The sequence below is a fragment of the Bactrocera neohumeralis genome, chromosome 5, assembly GCF_024586455.1.
Source record: "Bactrocera neohumeralis isolate Rockhampton chromosome 5, APGP_CSIRO_Bneo_wtdbg2-racon-allhic-juicebox.fasta_v2, whole genome shotgun sequence".
Lineage (NCBI taxonomy): Eukaryota > Metazoa > Arthropoda > Insecta > Diptera > Tephritidae > Bactrocera > Bactrocera neohumeralis.
This window is the reverse complement of record NC_065922.1, coordinates 48990810-49007902: the sequence shown is the minus strand read 5'-3', so window position 1 is coordinate 49007902 and position 17093 is coordinate 48990810. Positions and strand designations below refer to the sequence as shown.

General features: G+C 37.0%; 2 protein-coding genes across 10 annotated transcripts in view; one reads left to right on the top strand and one right to left on the bottom strand.

Moving 5' to 3' along the window:
- LOC126760511 (cAMP-specific 3',5'-cyclic phosphodiesterase) overlaps positions 1-17093 on the bottom strand; it is a 535699-nt gene that overhangs the window by 104328 nt on the left and 414278 nt on the right. For 2 of the 9 annotated variants that reach the window (XM_050476194.1, XM_050476195.1), the window contains exon 2: positions 10521-11985. The exons of the other annotated variants lie outside the window; for them this stretch is intronic. In XM_050476194.1, coding sequence (XP_050332151.1) covers positions 10521-11815 — 1295 coding nt within the window. In that variant the 5' untranslated portion in view covers positions 11816-11985. The remainder of the gene's footprint in view (positions 1-10520; positions 11986-17093) is intronic. 9 annotated transcript variants of the gene reach the window in all.
- LOC126760528 (katanin p60 ATPase-containing subunit A-like 2) lies at positions 4850-6365 on the top strand. Its single transcript, XM_050476227.1, is given in 2 exon segments — positions 4850-5971; positions 5973-6365. Coding segments are annotated over 2 exon segments (1437 nt in total). The 5' UTR covers positions 4850-4927.

Below are 17093 nucleotides of genomic sequence, written 5' to 3'. Positions count from 1 at the left end.
AATTGCATAATAATTTTTTATTACGATTTTATATGAGCGCATAACATTTACTACATGTGTACATACATATGTATATATGCATTTCTATTTTTATACTTCGCAACAATGTTGCTAACGAGAGTATTATAGTTTTGTTCACATAACGGTTGTTTGTAAGATCCTAAAACTAAAAGAGTCAGATATAGGGTTATATATACCAAAGTGATCAGGGCGACGAGTAGAGTCGAAAATGTCTGTCTGTCCGTCCGTCTGTCCGTCCGTCTGTCCGTCCGTCCGTGCAAGCTGTAACTTGAGTAAAAATTGAGATATCATGATGAAACTTGGTACACGTATTCCTTGGCTCCATAAGAAGGTTAAGTTCGAAGATGGGCAAAATCGGCCCACTGCCACGCCCACAAAATGGCGGAAACCGAAAACCTATAAAGTGTCATAACTAAGCCATAAATAAAGATATTAAAGTGAAATTTGGCACAAAGGATCGCATTAGGGAGAGACATATTTGCAAGTAATTTTTTTGGAAAAGTGGGCGTGGTCCCGCCCCCTACTAAGTTTTTTGTACATATCTCGGAAACTATTATAGCTATGTCAACCAAACTCTACAGAGTCGTTTTCTTCAGGTATTTTCTTATACAGTTCAAAAATGGAAGAAATCGGATAATAACCACGCCCACCTCCCATACAAAGGTTTTGTTCAAAATCACTAAAAGTGCGTTGAAAAACTTCAGAAACACTAAATTTTACGGAAGAAGTGGCAGAAGGAAGCTGCATCCAGGCTTTTTTTAAAAATTGAAAATGGGCGTGGCGCCGCCCACTTATGGACCAAGAAGCATATCTACTAGACCGATTTCAATGAAATTCGGTATATAATGTTTTCTTAACACCCTGATGACATGTACGAAATATGGCTGAAATCGGTTCACAACCACGCCTTCTTCCAATATAAAGCTATTTTGAATTCCATCTGATGCCTTCTTTGTATAATACGAGTATAAACATTAGGAACCAATGATGATAGCGGAATAAAACTTTACACAAATACGGTATTTGAAAAATATGTAAATGACGGATAATGAAATCTCGATTATCACTTTACCATGCGAGAGTATAAAATGTTCGGTGACACCCGAACTTAGCCCTTCCTTACTTGTTTTCTTTTGTTTTTTAATAAACACTCTTTGTGACCTTCCTATTTATGGGCAATTAAAATTAATGAATGCAAATTCGTTACAGCCAACAGCAAAAAAAAAACAGTATATTAAACCAAAAACACAAAATAAAATGAAAAACATGCAAAACAAGCACAGCAATGCAAAGAAACTATGAGAAAAAATAATGAAAACTTTGAACGAAATAAATGCGAATGAAATTTGCATAGAATTAAAATTGATGAGCAGCAGCTGGGCATAGCGCGTATGTCAAATATTATTGAGGCTGTTGATTGAGCTATTTATGTAATTAGTTTTCATGTACAAGCATTTTTTTCAAATTCATTATTAATAATATTCCCATATATACAATATTTTTTGCAATTTTCAATTTTCAGCAGTACAACCTAATGCTTTTATTTAATTAAAATGCTACGAAACTAATAAAAGCCACAAAAAGCGCATGTGTTAGCAAACTAGTACACCTTTTTATGGGCAATTTTTCATAATTTCAAAATGCTTTTATGAGTTGTTGTTGCTGTTGTTATTGTTTTTATTTTTGTTGTCGTTGTAGTTATTTATTGGCAAGTGCAAACAGAGTGGAAAGTATTAAACGCATCCTTCACGTGCCATAAAACATCAATAGCGAGTCAATAATGCGGTTTCATGCCACAAACTGATTTATACGCAGTAGTAGTAGTGCTAACCATTATGCACGTTACTAAGTATATATAGTATGTGCTACCGGAAAGAGATGCGCCTAAGTCTAACATGCAGTGAAATGGAGTAATTGCAAACTGTTTTCGAAATGGTATGAAACTAATGGGCAACTGGTCAGGTGACTAAGATTTTTCAATGCAAGCACTTGGAATTTTTTATATGGTAAGTGCTTGCCAGATGTCAGATTTCGGTTTGACAAATAGTAGTTTTGACTAGTACAACTTTATTATGAAGACCATATTAGATTTGCGAATATAAAAGTAAGAAATAATAAATAAATGGAGAAATAACATTAAAAATAATAAAATTTATTTTCGTTCCGCAAAATCGAATTTTAAAATTTTCAGACCTACAGTGAACATAATTACTAAAATACTTTTCAATTTGCTCATAACTGACTCCTCTCTCCCTCTCTAGCATTTTTTGGACTAGCCTGTTTTCAGTAAAATTGAAATTGATCAAAATTTTGATGTGGTAACCGCAAATTTTTGGACTATATTTTCTTTAGTAAAATTTAAATTATTGAAATTTTAGCTCTGGCAACGCCGCACTTTCCAATAAATAATTGAATAATAATTTGTATGATTTGTATTTTATAAATATTAATTGTAATCGAACTTTGGTTCATTTCCAACTACGAAATTTTCTAGTCTCAATAGTAAATTTTCCGATATTTCTAGTTGCAAATTATTAGCTTTTGGTATTTCCAGTAAATAAATAAATAAAAAAATATTTTTATAAAATGTTTAAATAATACACGATTAGTTCATTCCAAACTAGTTTATTTTCATTTCGAAAATTTCTAGTTGAAAACTTTTAATTTTCTTATTTAATTGATTATTTCATTACCCGCTTTTTAGTTCGAAAGTTCTAGCCTAAAGCAAAAATTTTCTAAAATTCGAAATTATTGTCTCTTCAGCTTAGTTTGCTGTTTATTGCCCACTTCGATGGAATATTTTGATCAGGCAACCAGAGAATTTCCAAAAAAACATTAATAAACAATTCTATAAAATGTTTAAATTACACACGACTAGTCCGTTTCGAACTAGTTTATTTTCATTTCGAAAATTTCTGGTTGAAATCTCTTAACTTTTCTGTTTAATTGAAATACCTGCTTTTCAGTTCGAAAATTCTAGTCTGAAGCATAAATTTTCGAAAATTCGACATTGTTGCTTCTTCAGTTTACTTTACTATTTCATTACCCACTCGAATCGAATAATTTTGAATTTAATTTGTTGAAAATTTTTTCAGATTTTCCAATGAATAAATAAATGTTTTTTTTTTTTAATGTTTAAATAATACCCGACTAGTCCATTTCAGACTAGTTCACTTTTTTCGAAAATTTCTAGTTGAAAATTTCAAACTTTTCTGTTTAATTGACTATTTTATAACTCACTTTTCAGTTCGAAAATTGTAGTCTGAATCATAAAATTTCGAAAATTCGAAATTGCTATCTGTTTAATTTACTTTGCTGTTTCAGTGTTCACTCGGATGGGAAAATTAAAAATTTAATTTCTTGAAAATTTTGTTCAGGCAACAGCAGATTTTCCACTAAATAAATAAATATTTTTGAAAATTGTTAAAAAATTACACAAAACTAGTCCATTTCGAACTAGTTTATTTTCATTCCGAGAATTTATAGTTGAAAACTATTAACTTTTCTGCTTAATTGACTATTTCATTATCAACTTTTCAGTTCGAAATTTGTAGTCTGAAGCAAACATTTTCGAAAATTCGAAATTGTTATCTCTTCAGTTTACTTTGCTGTTTTTTGCCCAATCGGATGAAAAATGTTAAAGTTAATTTTTTGGAAATTTTGATCAGGCAATCTCAAATTTTCCTATAAATATATAAAAATATATTTGTAAATTGTTAATAAATGACACAAAACTAGTCCATTTTGAACTAGTTTATTCTAGTCACAAATAGAAATTTTCGAAAATTTCTAGTTGGAAATTAATATATTTTCTATTCAACTGGCTCTTTTATTACTCGCTTCCTACAAAGGGTAGCTGGGAGCCTTTTCATTCCTTACTAAAAGTTGAGCTTCAATATGGAATATTTCATCCGAAGCCAACCATTTAATATAACCAGAGGTGTGCTTTATGCAAGTATATTTTTTTTAAATAAGCAACATCAAAAAATGTCTATATTGGACAAGAATCTGGATATATTCCATGCACTGAAAATAGCCAGAAATTACTTTTGAAGAAACAAACCGGCTACTACATCATTCATCTCATCCGAGGCTGCCTTTATCTTTTCATTGCTGTTACTTTACGTGGCGGGTCCCAATCTCCTCGCACAACCCTGGGGAGAGATGTTTCGCCTTCTCATTTTATCTCGCCTTCAAACGCATGTTTTTTGGCTACCTAGAGGATACTTGGTCTAAGACCGGAAATTGTGAGCTGCTTGAGCCATATGCAAAAGAATAGTTTCAGGCCACCCCCAAGTGAATGACGCTCAGAGAACTTTCCTTGCTTGTGTGAACTTCAACTCATACCTCCATTTTCATTAGTCATTGCTGGGGTTATAAAATGAAGTTCTTAACTCTAGCAAGCATCTAGCTTAAGGCTCTTGAGAGCCACTTCAAAAATAAATTGAAGAGATAACAGTAATAATGCCTCAAAATATAACACAGAAACGACAGCGAATAAACTATAAAAATTATGCTGGCATTCGAAGAACGTTCAAGCTCAACCTTTCAACACCAGAGCTTTGATAGCTCTCTTATGAATACAGTTCCACAACTCTCGGTTGGAGCACTTTGTTTACTTCCGTTACCTGCGTAATGCCGGCATCGTTTCCAACATAAGTTGTTTTATTATGTTGCCATGCACAACTAACGGTTTTATAACAAGTCCCCATAACAGTACACTGACAACAAACAAACAACATAGTCGAAATATACAGAATTTTTCACGCTGCCAGTTCGAAAACGAAACTAAATTTGAAGCAAAAACTCAAAAACGTCAAATACTCAATTTAATAAAAAAAAGTGTTAAAAATTTTTCGTAAACAATTTCAAAATTGTAGTATATTTGGAAATTGTTTTCGTAAGTATGTTACGGGAAGATGATATACGCAATGCAGCAGCGCGACGTCGAAACTTGCTGTTTCTCACACAACGATTTCTTGCCGACAATGGCTTCTATCAAGCGGCTGAGGCGTTAAAGAACGAGGCACGACTGCCAGCCGAAGAATATGAGCTTTGCGACAATATCGATTTGGATAGCATTTACTTGGAATACGCCAGCTATTATCACCTGAAATTCGGAAAGTATCCGAAGATTGTGCGCAAGTTAAAGCCCACCGTGAAGTTGGAGGTGAATGCGAAAAGTAAATCGAAGACGAAGAACACGCTGACGCACACGACCAGTGCAACGCAGGCTGAGCTACCGCCAGCTGAGCCATTATCGAATCCAGGTGATTTAGAGCTGACCGTTAAGAAAGTGGAGAGTTTGAGTTCTATTGGGAGCGCTAGCACCATAGTGGCGAGCAGCAGCACTGGCAATATAGGTGGCGAAGAGAACCGCGCATCAGCGCTAGTACGTTTGCAAGAGATCGAACACCCGGCTGGTGCTGGTGCCGCAGCTGATGGACTGTTAAATCAGCAGGATTGGCAGAATCTGGCGGAGCTCGTAAAGACGACAATAATGCGTGATGAACTCAAGCTCAGCTGGACGGATATGTGTGGGAATGCGAGCGCCGTGGAAATTGTTAAGGAGGCTGTGCTCACACCACTCAAGTACCCGCAGCTCTTTGCGAACGGTTTGCGTCCGTGGAAGTCGGTGCTGCTGCATGGCCCACCCGGCAGCGGCAAGACATTGCTTGCGAAAATTCTCTACGCTGAAACGCGCAATCAAGTGACTTTCTTCAATGTGACCAGCAGTGTGGTGGTGTCCAAGTGGCGCGGCGAGTCCGAAAAAATAATGCGTATACTCTTTCACATGGCACAAAAGCACGCGCCCTCGATTATTTTCTTTGACGAAATCGAGGGTCTAACATCACGTCGTGACCGTCCGAGCGATCATGAGTCATCGAAACGTTTCAAGAATGAACTGTTGCAGCTGTTGGATGGCATGGAACAGCATATGAGTAGTGTATTTGAGTAGTGTATTTGTGCTGGCAAGCAGCAATCTGCCGTGGGATATTGATGATGCTTTTCTGCGACGTTTCGAAAAGAAACTTTTGGTACAACTACCCAACGCTATAGAACGCGCTTTACTCATCGGCAAGCAGCTGCCTATAATGCTGGCAGTGACGAAAGAGCAAATAGAATTATTGGTGCGCATCTCAGAGCATTTCACCGGCGATGAAATACGTTTGGCCTGCAAAGAGATCGCCATGCAAATGATTAGACGTGCAACGCGTGTTTCTAGATCGGATGAAAAGACGCAGGAGGCGGTGTCACTGCAGCAAGCTTTCGAGCAAATCAAGCCGTTGAGCCTGAAGTTGATGAAACGTCATCTGCAGTGGCAAGAGGGGCATGGCTCGTAAGCAAAAGCTGGTGCAGGAGTGGAGTTTTGTAAGACTTTAATAGATTTCTCTACAATATTTATTTTGTATAATTATTGCAATAAAAAATGTAATTCTATATATCTCTATTTCCTAAATTGAAATGTTAAAATTGTTGATAAATATGTTGCATCAGATCCAGGGATAAAAGTAAGGAACCCTTTCAAATTGACTCTTAGTGGTAAATATGCAATTTCGGGAAACACTGGGAATAGTCCTGAGTAATAATAATGATTTTATTTACTAGAAGTTATAACAGCCGGGTGGCACCGCTGCCGAAAATGGGAGACATCCGTCTGCAACCACGGATACAGTAAAATGCCTAGGGCTCATCCTAGATAGTAAGCTTTCATGGGAGCCGAATATCGAAGAGAGAACAAAAAAGGCATTGATTGCCTTATACTGCTATTGTGGAGCCATTGACAAATGGTGGGGTCTCTTAACGAAAGTGGTCCTCTGGCTCTACGACACTAGAGTCAAGCCCATTATGTTCTATGGAGTCTTTATGTGATAGAGGGTTCTAGGAAAGATCACACTTGCAAAGAAACTCGAGAGCGTTCAACGGGTGGCGCTTATCAGCATGTGTGGTACACTAAGGTCCACTCCAAAAATGGCACTGAATGCCATCTTGTACATAGTGTCCGTAGATATTGTCGGAAGGTGTATGGTTGCGAAAGTTGCTATCAGACTCAGGTTTGGGTTCCTAAAAGAACACTTGTCTGAATACTAATCATGGAGTCATCAAACCGAATTCTGCTGGATCGTTTTCTGCCCATATACCGGCGAGGGAGTTGTGGATGGGAAGAAGCCGTTGTAGGAGAGGGGAATTGAGCTTCTTTACAGATGGGTGAAAGCTTGGTGGGAAGGTTGGTGCAGGGGTTTACTGTTAGGAGCTCTCTATCAACTACTGCTCTGAACTTTTTGACTCTTGCAGTATTTTCCAATCCGAGGGTGCAGCCATTAAGGTAGCAGTAGATTCACAGGTCCGGAATGCTGCCTCGTTGAGAGAAGTGCCCATCCACTCATATAGTAGGGCGGCGACACTAGTCTATCATTAAAAGTGCGTTTAGGGTTGATCATGGGAGGCTAACCTCGCTATCAATAACATCGGGTGTCTTTGTGATAAGACTGGTATGGGTGCCAGGCCACAGCGAAATCGCAGAAAATTGTAAAGCTGATGAGCTAACAGGGAAAGGCACAATAGAGCTGCTATCAATAGTATGGGAGCGGGTCGGTGCTCTCGTATCTTCTTGATGGATAGATAGCTGGGCTTCGCGGGAGCTTGGTAGGTGCTGCGCCACCATCGGTATAAGCTTTGCGCGAAAGCTCTTTGGCGTAAGACCGATCGCAAGAGATCCAGTGCTCTCTTTGTCCTAAGTTAGGCTAGCCTCTTTCTAGTTGTGGTGCTGTTAACAAGACATTGACTTATTGTCGTCCATGCTGTAAAGCTGTGAATCTTAGCAGACGACATCTGCAGAAGCTGTATGGAAAAAGATGAGGTGGAAGCAACTCAACACTTTCTATTTGGCTGTCCCGCATTTGAGAGGCCAAGCCTTAAACATTTAGGAGCGCATACTTTCAGACATCCCACCGAAGTGGTGGGAATGGAAATTAAACGCCTGTGCAAATCTGTATTGGTTACTAGTTTCGCTAGTTTATAAGTTCGAACACAGGGCTTCTTCTTTTCTATCCATTTATCTAACTGTTATAAAACTCTATATAAACAAACATACACAGAGGACACGCTACCTGTTCTCCCGCAGCGTAAATCTCATACTGAAAAATTTATAAAGTTCAGGACTTCAGTATGGCGCGAAACCTGAGCCAGCAGGTCAAGCGGAAATTTTTATAAACACAATATATATACTGACATATTACTATATGTAAATGCATATAAAGTTACACGAATTGGAAGCAAGAGCAAAGTCAATAAATGCTGCTAATTTAAAGTTTGCGCCAAGCTACCATTCATTTTCCCTGTTTATACGCTCCCCCCTTTCCTCGATCTGCCGTGTGAGCCGCTGCTATTTCACTTTGCGTCGCCTGTATGAAAGTTGGCATATTTCATAACTTTTATGCATAAATTGTATTTTATGCTGAGACAAACACATATACACACCACGCTGGCATGCATATACTCACAGCTGTGTAAATTGCACGCATGTGTGTGAGTGCGAAGAACTTTTTTAAATGTATGTAAATTTCAGTTTGCGAAAATGTTGCGCCTAAATTGTTTTCAATTCAATTCACATGAGCACATCACGCACACATCAACACACACTCACACCCACACGCATATACATATATTCTCACATTTGAGAAGTTATACTGCAAGTGTGTGCTGTAGTATCATCAAGGCGTTAATAAAGTGTGTGTGTGTGTTACCGAATTGCAATCAATGTGCCACAAACATCGTTAGATGCCCATTTGTGCCGCACATGAATGACTTTGTAAATGCTGCGGATACTTAAGGTAATGTCTTTTTGAACAGAACTTTTCAAATTTCATTTTGTGCGCCATGCAACGCAGTATCGAACTGTAAATTCGCTTGAATGCGAATGCGTGAAAGTGAGAAGTTTCAAAGAAAATAAATTATGCTCACAGAGACAATTACTTTCGTGTTGATTACAGGGCATAACGGTGCTTGTGGTAATCGTGATTGCCGCTTTGAGTGATTGTGCGATTTGGAAATTTTGGAGACCTTGCGGGATATGACACTAATTTTGTGTTGATTGCAAGCGACTCAAAACAATGTTTGTAGACAGTTAGTCCTGAAAATGCAAAGTTTTATGTGTTTTTGAACGAGAAGCATGCGTTATGTACTTTAATGTTTATTGCTCTCTGCTTTATTAGCATGTAGCCTAATTTCAGGCGCAATCTTACAATTTCATTCCTTTGGAAAGGTGCTGTACTTTTCAACCAGTTAAGTATTTATATTGTCTATATAGCATACATAATATAAAGACTGTTTCTGGTAAACGTTTGCTGACTCTTTCTAGCTATGTTGTTTGGTATAAACATTATTCAAGCCGAATTACGGTTACTTAATAAAATGCTTTATGAAAACCTTAATTTTGATATTGATCGATCAGTTTCTATGGTAGCTAAATGCTATAGTGGTTTAATCTGAACAAACCGTGCTGATTTTCGTCAAAATATTTTGTCAAATAGACAGTTTTCTATATAAGTACTTGGTTTTGGATCGTTCAGTTTATGTGGCAGCTTTATCTCATAATGGTCCGATATGGTCAATATTTTCAGATATTGTAACTATGCCTTGGAAAATAATCTGTACTAAATTTTGTGAAGTTATCTTGTCAAATAAAAAAGTTTTCCATACCATGATTTGGGTTTTATCGATCAAGTTGTTTGGCAGCGATATCGTATGGTGGTATGATCTAAACAATTTATTCAAAGATTGTTGCATTGATCAGTCAGGTTATACAACATCGGTTGCAATATCGTATGGTGGTGCGAGCTAAGCAATTTGTTCAGAAATTGTAGCATTGATCGGTTAGGTTGTATGGGATCGCTTGCTGTAGTGATCTCATGTCGATAGTTTGGACAAATAAGCAGCTCCTTGGGAAGAAAAGGACGTTTGCACAATTTAAGATCGATATCTCTAAAAGTGAGAGACTAGTTCGCATATATACAGACAGACAAACGGACTTGACGAAACCTGATAAGGTTTCCGACGTTTTCCTATCATCTTATGAAAGCGGCGTTTCCTACAGCTCCACATTAGTTAAGGTAGTATCAAATTTAGTTCGGAATTTAATTTTAAAAGTTCTCCTTAAAAAGTAATGACCGTACATCCTTCAGATGACTTGACAGAAGTTGTTTTTCGGTCTATATTCTAGAGTAATATAGGTTTGTCACAAGGGCCTGGAACAGATGAGCAAGCAGCTACCTTAAAAACCAACTCTCTGATCATAGATGCAGCAGCGATCTCATTCAATCGAATAGTCACGATTGCGGGATAGTAACCGCTTCAGAGTGAAGAAAACTAGGACGAATAATATATGTATATAATAAGAGACTCTTCATTCACTTAATAATAACCTGAAATATCCCACGTTACTCAAGTTCTATAATACATGTACATTGAAAAATTAATAAAAATAAAATGAGTACTACCTGCCAGTGGTGCGTCGTCGTGCGCCGGCGATCGTCATGCGTGATATATAACGGCGTATACGTCCGCTGGAACGCCGTTGACCCGACGCTGATCGTACACTATACTCGGTGGCGGTCGAACTACGTCTATCGATCGGTATGACATCGGAGCACATCGATGACGATAAAATCGAAGCGGTGGAACGTCGTTTACCGCCCGTGAAAGTACCACCACCACTAGACGAAGTTGTGGTAGCTGACGAATCGGAACGTGAGAAGAGCGATGAACGTTTACTACGCGTACCCGACGGGCATACAGCATCTTGTATATTGCTGTAGAACTCCTCCGTTTCACGATCATATGAATCTGGATCGTGATCATCATCGTCGCCCGCCTCTTCGCCATCCTCATCGTGTGCGTCGGTAACAGCGCCCTCATCGTCCGTACCCACCAGCGTATCGGTGGCAAGCGTGGCGGCGCGCCGCGGTGGAAAACGACGACTGCCTGCCAAACTGCGCGCGCTGCTGGTAGCTGCGGGTAATTGACCGTTTGTGCCGCTGACAGCGTACGCATGCGCCGCATCAATGCCGGCGCCACTAGCGTTTATGTCAGTCGTTGGGTCCAACTGCGATCTAGCGCTGTTATACAACTCACTGCTGGCAGTTTCATAATCGGTGGACGTGCGCGTACGACCGCTGCTGAGCGAGAGATAGTGTGAGGCCGAGCTATGGCTATGGCTATCCGGTGAGGTGGGACGCGAGTTGGCGCTCAGTGTTTGCTGATGCTGCAACAGATGTCGCTGTTGCTGCTGCTGATGGTGGTGATGATGGTGCGGTTTGTGGTGGGAGCTGCGTCGTGTCTGCGGTGTTTCGTGCTCATTGTCATCACTCTCGCCGCCACCGACGCTGCCGCTGAAAGTTACTTCGTGGTATTTGAGTGATTTCGAAGATTTGCGGCGCGTCTGCAATACGGACGAGCGTCGCGGTGTCTCCTCCAGCTCATCGGCGGATGCTATCGTTTTGACTGCATCGTAAGTGCCGTTACTGCTAGTGGTGGCGTCCGCGTGTTGTATGCTCGGCACGGCGCTGCCGTTTGAGAGTGGCGTTGTGGGCGGCGGTTTTTCACGGTATTCGGCTGATGTTGTTGGCACTATTGTAATTGTTGTTGGGTGGGATTCTGTGGTGGTGGTGTTTGTTGACGCAGGGGGTAACGCCTGGTTCGGTGTGGCTGGTGGGAGTTGTAGTGGACGTGGTCGTCGTCTCCGCCAGGGGAACGCACGTATAAATGCAAAAAAGATGAATAGTGTGGCAATCATAGCCGCTGGAGCATTTTGTTATCACTAATCACTACCGGGAGTTTATTATTCGTTTCGGTTTGTTCGTTTTTTCGTAGGTTGAACAATGAGCACTGATTTATATGTATTTTTTGTGATAAAGATTTTGATTTAAGTTAATTTGGTTGTACTAGAGTTTTTGATTCAGTTCACTAATGGAAGAAATGCATACTATTTTTTTATTTTTTATATATATTTGGGTTCTTCAGTTTGCATTTGAAGCATTTTATGAAGAAGAGCAAGCCACGCGAAAATAATTTCTTTATTGATTATTGAAAATTTTGTTGTTTTTGTTTCCCAAAATTTGTTGGAAAAAAAATTGATAACACATTCGAAATATTTTGACAGCCTACGCTTATACTGGTCAGTTTATTTATGTAGTGCCCCAGAAAATATTAGATCAACTAAAAATATTTGTATTACTTTTGTAATAGCTGGCTGTAATAATCTGTATTTCGCGTTGTTTAAGCGCGACTGGGTTGCATTATACATTGTGACAAAAAAGTAAAAGAAAATTATAATTCAAATTCTTCGGTAAACGATATTTCAAAACAATGTATTTTGCTAAGTTGGTAGGATTGTCCTTAATTACTTTGCCAAATATGAGCGCGATCTGTCAATACGTTTGTTTACAGCAGCTACTCTTTACAATGGATAAAAATATCGAACAAAGAATTTGTCACAAAATTTCTTTTTATAACCAAATTTCGTGTGTGGAAAGATTCCGAATATCAGAAAAGGTTTACGGAGTTTCAGTTTTATCAAAAACACAAGTTAATGAGTGGTACAAAGCCTTCAAAGACGGTCGAGAGATCGTTGAAGTCATGCCTGCTTCGGCACGACCTTTGACCTCTTCAACTGATGAAGAACATAAGGTAGTGCGTCATCGCATTAATCCATCGAATTTAAAGCCAAAAACACAATGAAGACCATCGATCAAACACCGTATTCACCAGATTTGTACGGTGGACCCCCTTTTCATCCCAAAAATTGCTTATGAAAAGTGCTTCGAGAACTGCAAAAATCGTTGGCGTAAGTGTATTACATCTGGCAAAGATTACTATGAAGGCGATAGAACAAATATTGATAACTAATTAAATATTTTGCTTCTTATTTTATACAAAAAAAAACTTTCATTACACAGTTATGTTTAAATACGTGTCAAAAATGAACACAAGCAAAGAAAAAACACGCCAGACTTCTCATTTTTTCTGTGATAAATGCGAAAATTGAGCTAAGTGACTGAAAATGGCAACAGTGTTTATGGTTCTGATACCATGGCGGTCAATTATGCGCAATTTAGGTTTCATCGATTCCATTTCGGTAATTTTGATGTGAAAGGAGTACCACACTCTGGGGGATTAATTGTCGAATACATCGACTGAATTGTGGAAATCGTCGAGTCCGACTCTCAGTTAATCAAGAATTATTTGCAAATTAAGGAAAATATTTTAGTTTCATTAATTATTTTCTTAAATAAATTTTTCTCCATCTTAGAAAGGCAAATTTTACTACAAACTAAGTTAAAAGGTCTTTGACAGCTGTCAAGTATTAATTATGCACTTGACACAAATTGCTAAATTGTGGGAATAAAAACAAATCATAACTCTGTTTGTACAGAGTCGAAGGAGGAGCTAAACAAGATCACAAAAAGTGTTTAGAAGATTGGAAAAAACTCTGTCAGAAGTGCAATATATTTGGAGGTGATTACTTTGAGGATGACATACTAGAAATTCACGAATAATTAAACACTTTCATAAGAAATACAAACTTAACGATACTTTTAAAATAAAATTCGTACATAATTTATAAATCGATTCGAAGAGAAATGAGCAATAAATTTTTGACAAAATAGTATTACTAGCTGATACTTTTTAATGTTTTCCTTTAAAAAGTATTAAGAGATATATTTATTTATGTTATAGCATTGACAGACGGCAGCGTTAAACCAGATTAATTGCATTTTTCGGGATTAATTCAGGAGTTACCACAGCTAACTCCGTTGCTGAATCCAAAAATAACTCTCAAAATTTTAGGGAGTTTGTGAGATTTTCGTTGGCAACATTGTTAAAAATGGCCAATTTTCATCTATTGTGAATGAAATACAAGCAACCCTGACAGCTGTTTATCAAATTCTCAATATAATATCAATAAAACTTCTATGTTATGATGCAGTTTTAAAAATAATGTGTTGATATGTTTTTGTAATAAAAATGGTTTGGTAAAAATTGGTCGGCTAACAACCGTAATGTTTATCTTCTATCAATTTTCATTGAAAATATTATAAAAAGGACAATGAGCTGTTTATGAGAGTTTCAAACTCGCATAGCTGCCGTCTGTCACCTACAAATTTGGATCTGATTAAGTGCGCAGTTAATCCGGATTAACGCTGCCGTCTGTCAAGGCTATTACTATATATTATGTTTCATTTTATGAACTGAAAAAATGTCATTGAAAACTAAATTTTTACATTTTATTATATGAATTATAGGAAATATTAATAGATTCATAAATAATATTCGTAAAACATAGACAGTCATCTATATCTATGCATTTTATACTATTAAAAATTTCTTCGAAAACTACTGATAACTATAAAAATTAATATTTCTGCAGAAGTTGATATTGAACAAAAAATTTCTTTCTCAAAAATATGAAATATGCACAAATACATATATATACATATGCTATGCATAGCCGTATTTATTTATTCTCCAGCTCTAGTGCGAAAAAAATAAATTCCCCAGCCGCCGCCCACATTACATTAATCCATCGTCACTTGCCACCTTCAAGTTGGACGGGGCGTATGCGTGACGTGATGGTACATAAACGTACTTATACACGTATACACAAGAGAAATTGAACGACATATTTACATGTGAAGGCTAATTTCAAGCTAATGCGCTCAACTAGTTTATTTGCTAATTAAAATACCAACTAATTTACAAGTCACTAAATAGGTAAACAAAAAACTGATATAGACATATACGCATAAAAACGTAAATGTGTGTGAATGTGTAGGCAAAATAAAAAATAATACAAGAAACCAAATTAATATAAACATATGTGCGTTGGTAGACAAATGCGTACGCAGAACCATATATGTATGAGTGTGTGTGTGTGACTGTCGAGACGAATGTAAATATTTTCATGCCTAAAGTTGTAAATATGTATTATGTATATGCTGCTAATTAATTAAATTGTAGTCGCCAGTGATTGTGGGTGATAGTTTTGTGTATCTGCATATATATTTTGTGTATATATATTTGTTTTTATGCACACAGGTGTTTTTGAGCATTACTACATTAAGTGAATGAAGGAGAATAGAAGAAGAAAACACAATTTTTTCACATTAGTACCTTGAGGATTTGCTATTTACTAAACACTACTGTAGCTCATGGAGTGTATACAAATATGTTTGCATATGCATACATATATATATGTATATGTATACGCATATATATTACGTATATACTAGATATTAGGGTAGGTCAAAAAGAGCGAGTGTTTTCTTCCTCTTTGTACTCTGATGAATTGGTTGACAGACACCTCTAAGAAAGTCTCTCCAAGTATGAACTTTTATTTGTAACAGGAAGGTTTACCGGCCATAAAAACTAAATTCCCCGGTGGACATTCCTGTTACAATTAAGAGCTCATACTAGGAGATCCACTCTTAGCGGTGTCTAGAAAGCAATTTTTTAGATCAGAGTATTAAGAAAAAAATGTTTTTTTGAGCCGCCCTAATATATAATTAAAAAAGTTCTGACATATAGTATTTTTGTTTTCCTTCTGCTCACACCACTCTCCACTCTCTTTACGGTAGCGCTACAATTTCCCATTCAAATTCATTAACTCGCTGCTCTTTTCTAATGTTGATTACTTAATTATGCGTTGTTATTGCGTATAATGTGAAAATAACTAATGTAAATAGATAACTAACAAAATCTGGTTAATGCTTTGCTGAAACAACAAAAACATGCAACAGCAGCTATTAAGTTGAGCTTTCATGGCAATTAATTTGAATGCAAAATGCACAAAAAATAATTAGTTTATTAAACTCTGCATAAACACACACATCTGCACATATGTATACCGATACAACATTTTGTGCGTATATGTGTTTAAATCTCACGCTAACGGCTTTAAATTCATTAATTAAATGTTGAGGAGGCTTGCGAATGCCCCTCTCTTGCGCCCAGCAGTGTCTATGTCGCGGTGCTGTTGCCGGACAAATTTTCTGTTTACATTTGTAATTTAATTTGAACGAAAATTATAACTTTCGCTTTAATCCAGCGCTGGTTTGTTTGCTTTCGCTTGTCAAAAGCTTGCAGCGGAAAGCGATGAGATTCATTGTAAAATTTAGATAAACTAAAAATTTCTTTTTTTACTGTTATCTGGATATATGTATGTATGTATGACATTTGTTTAATTCGTTTAATTTTCCGTTTTGAAAAAGAAGTATTAAAGAGATATCCTAAGCAACAAGAATTACTATTTCAGTAGCAGATTGAACGCAGTAAAGAGAAATCATAAAAAAGTGAAAAGGAAAAGCAAATTTTTTTTCGCTTTGACAATATTCCTGAGTTATAACTATGAATTCACAGAAACCCTTCATTGGCAATCATAAACTATTCGCATGAAAATTAAAAGAAAGCTTTGTTATGGTTATCTAGCCTTTAACAGGTGAGCCGTACTTTCTTCTCTGGCAGAAAAGCTATCATTTTTCTTAGAACGTCTCTCAATTTGTCCATTCCATAAGAACTTTAGAAATGAGGTCGATATCGGTACAGCAACTTTTGTGAGAGAAAAGTTCGGGTCGAGAGAATACTTTCACAACTTATGTATAATTAATGATGGCAATTAGACCAGTGCAGTTAATTTTTGAAAGCATAACAAATCATAGTAGATTAGGAACGAAAGATGAAATTATTTACGAGTGATCTGCGGTCGGGAAGAGAAAAGTGTAGGTCTGGTTGTATTTTTAAGACTTAAAAACGGCTTATCTCGATTTCCAAAAAAGTTCTAATTAGGAAAAAATATATACCAAAGTTGTAGGTAATGAAGATATCTATTACTTTTTTATCACCATTTTTTTACATAACTTAAAAATTTATGTGAAAAATTGGCGTCCGGAATAATTTTCGTTAATATATTGTACGAGTATATCTAAAAAAGGCACTTAACTTCCGAAGACTTCTAAAATAATACATGTAAATAAACATTTTCTCAGATTAAGATTCTTGAATATTGGATATTGTAC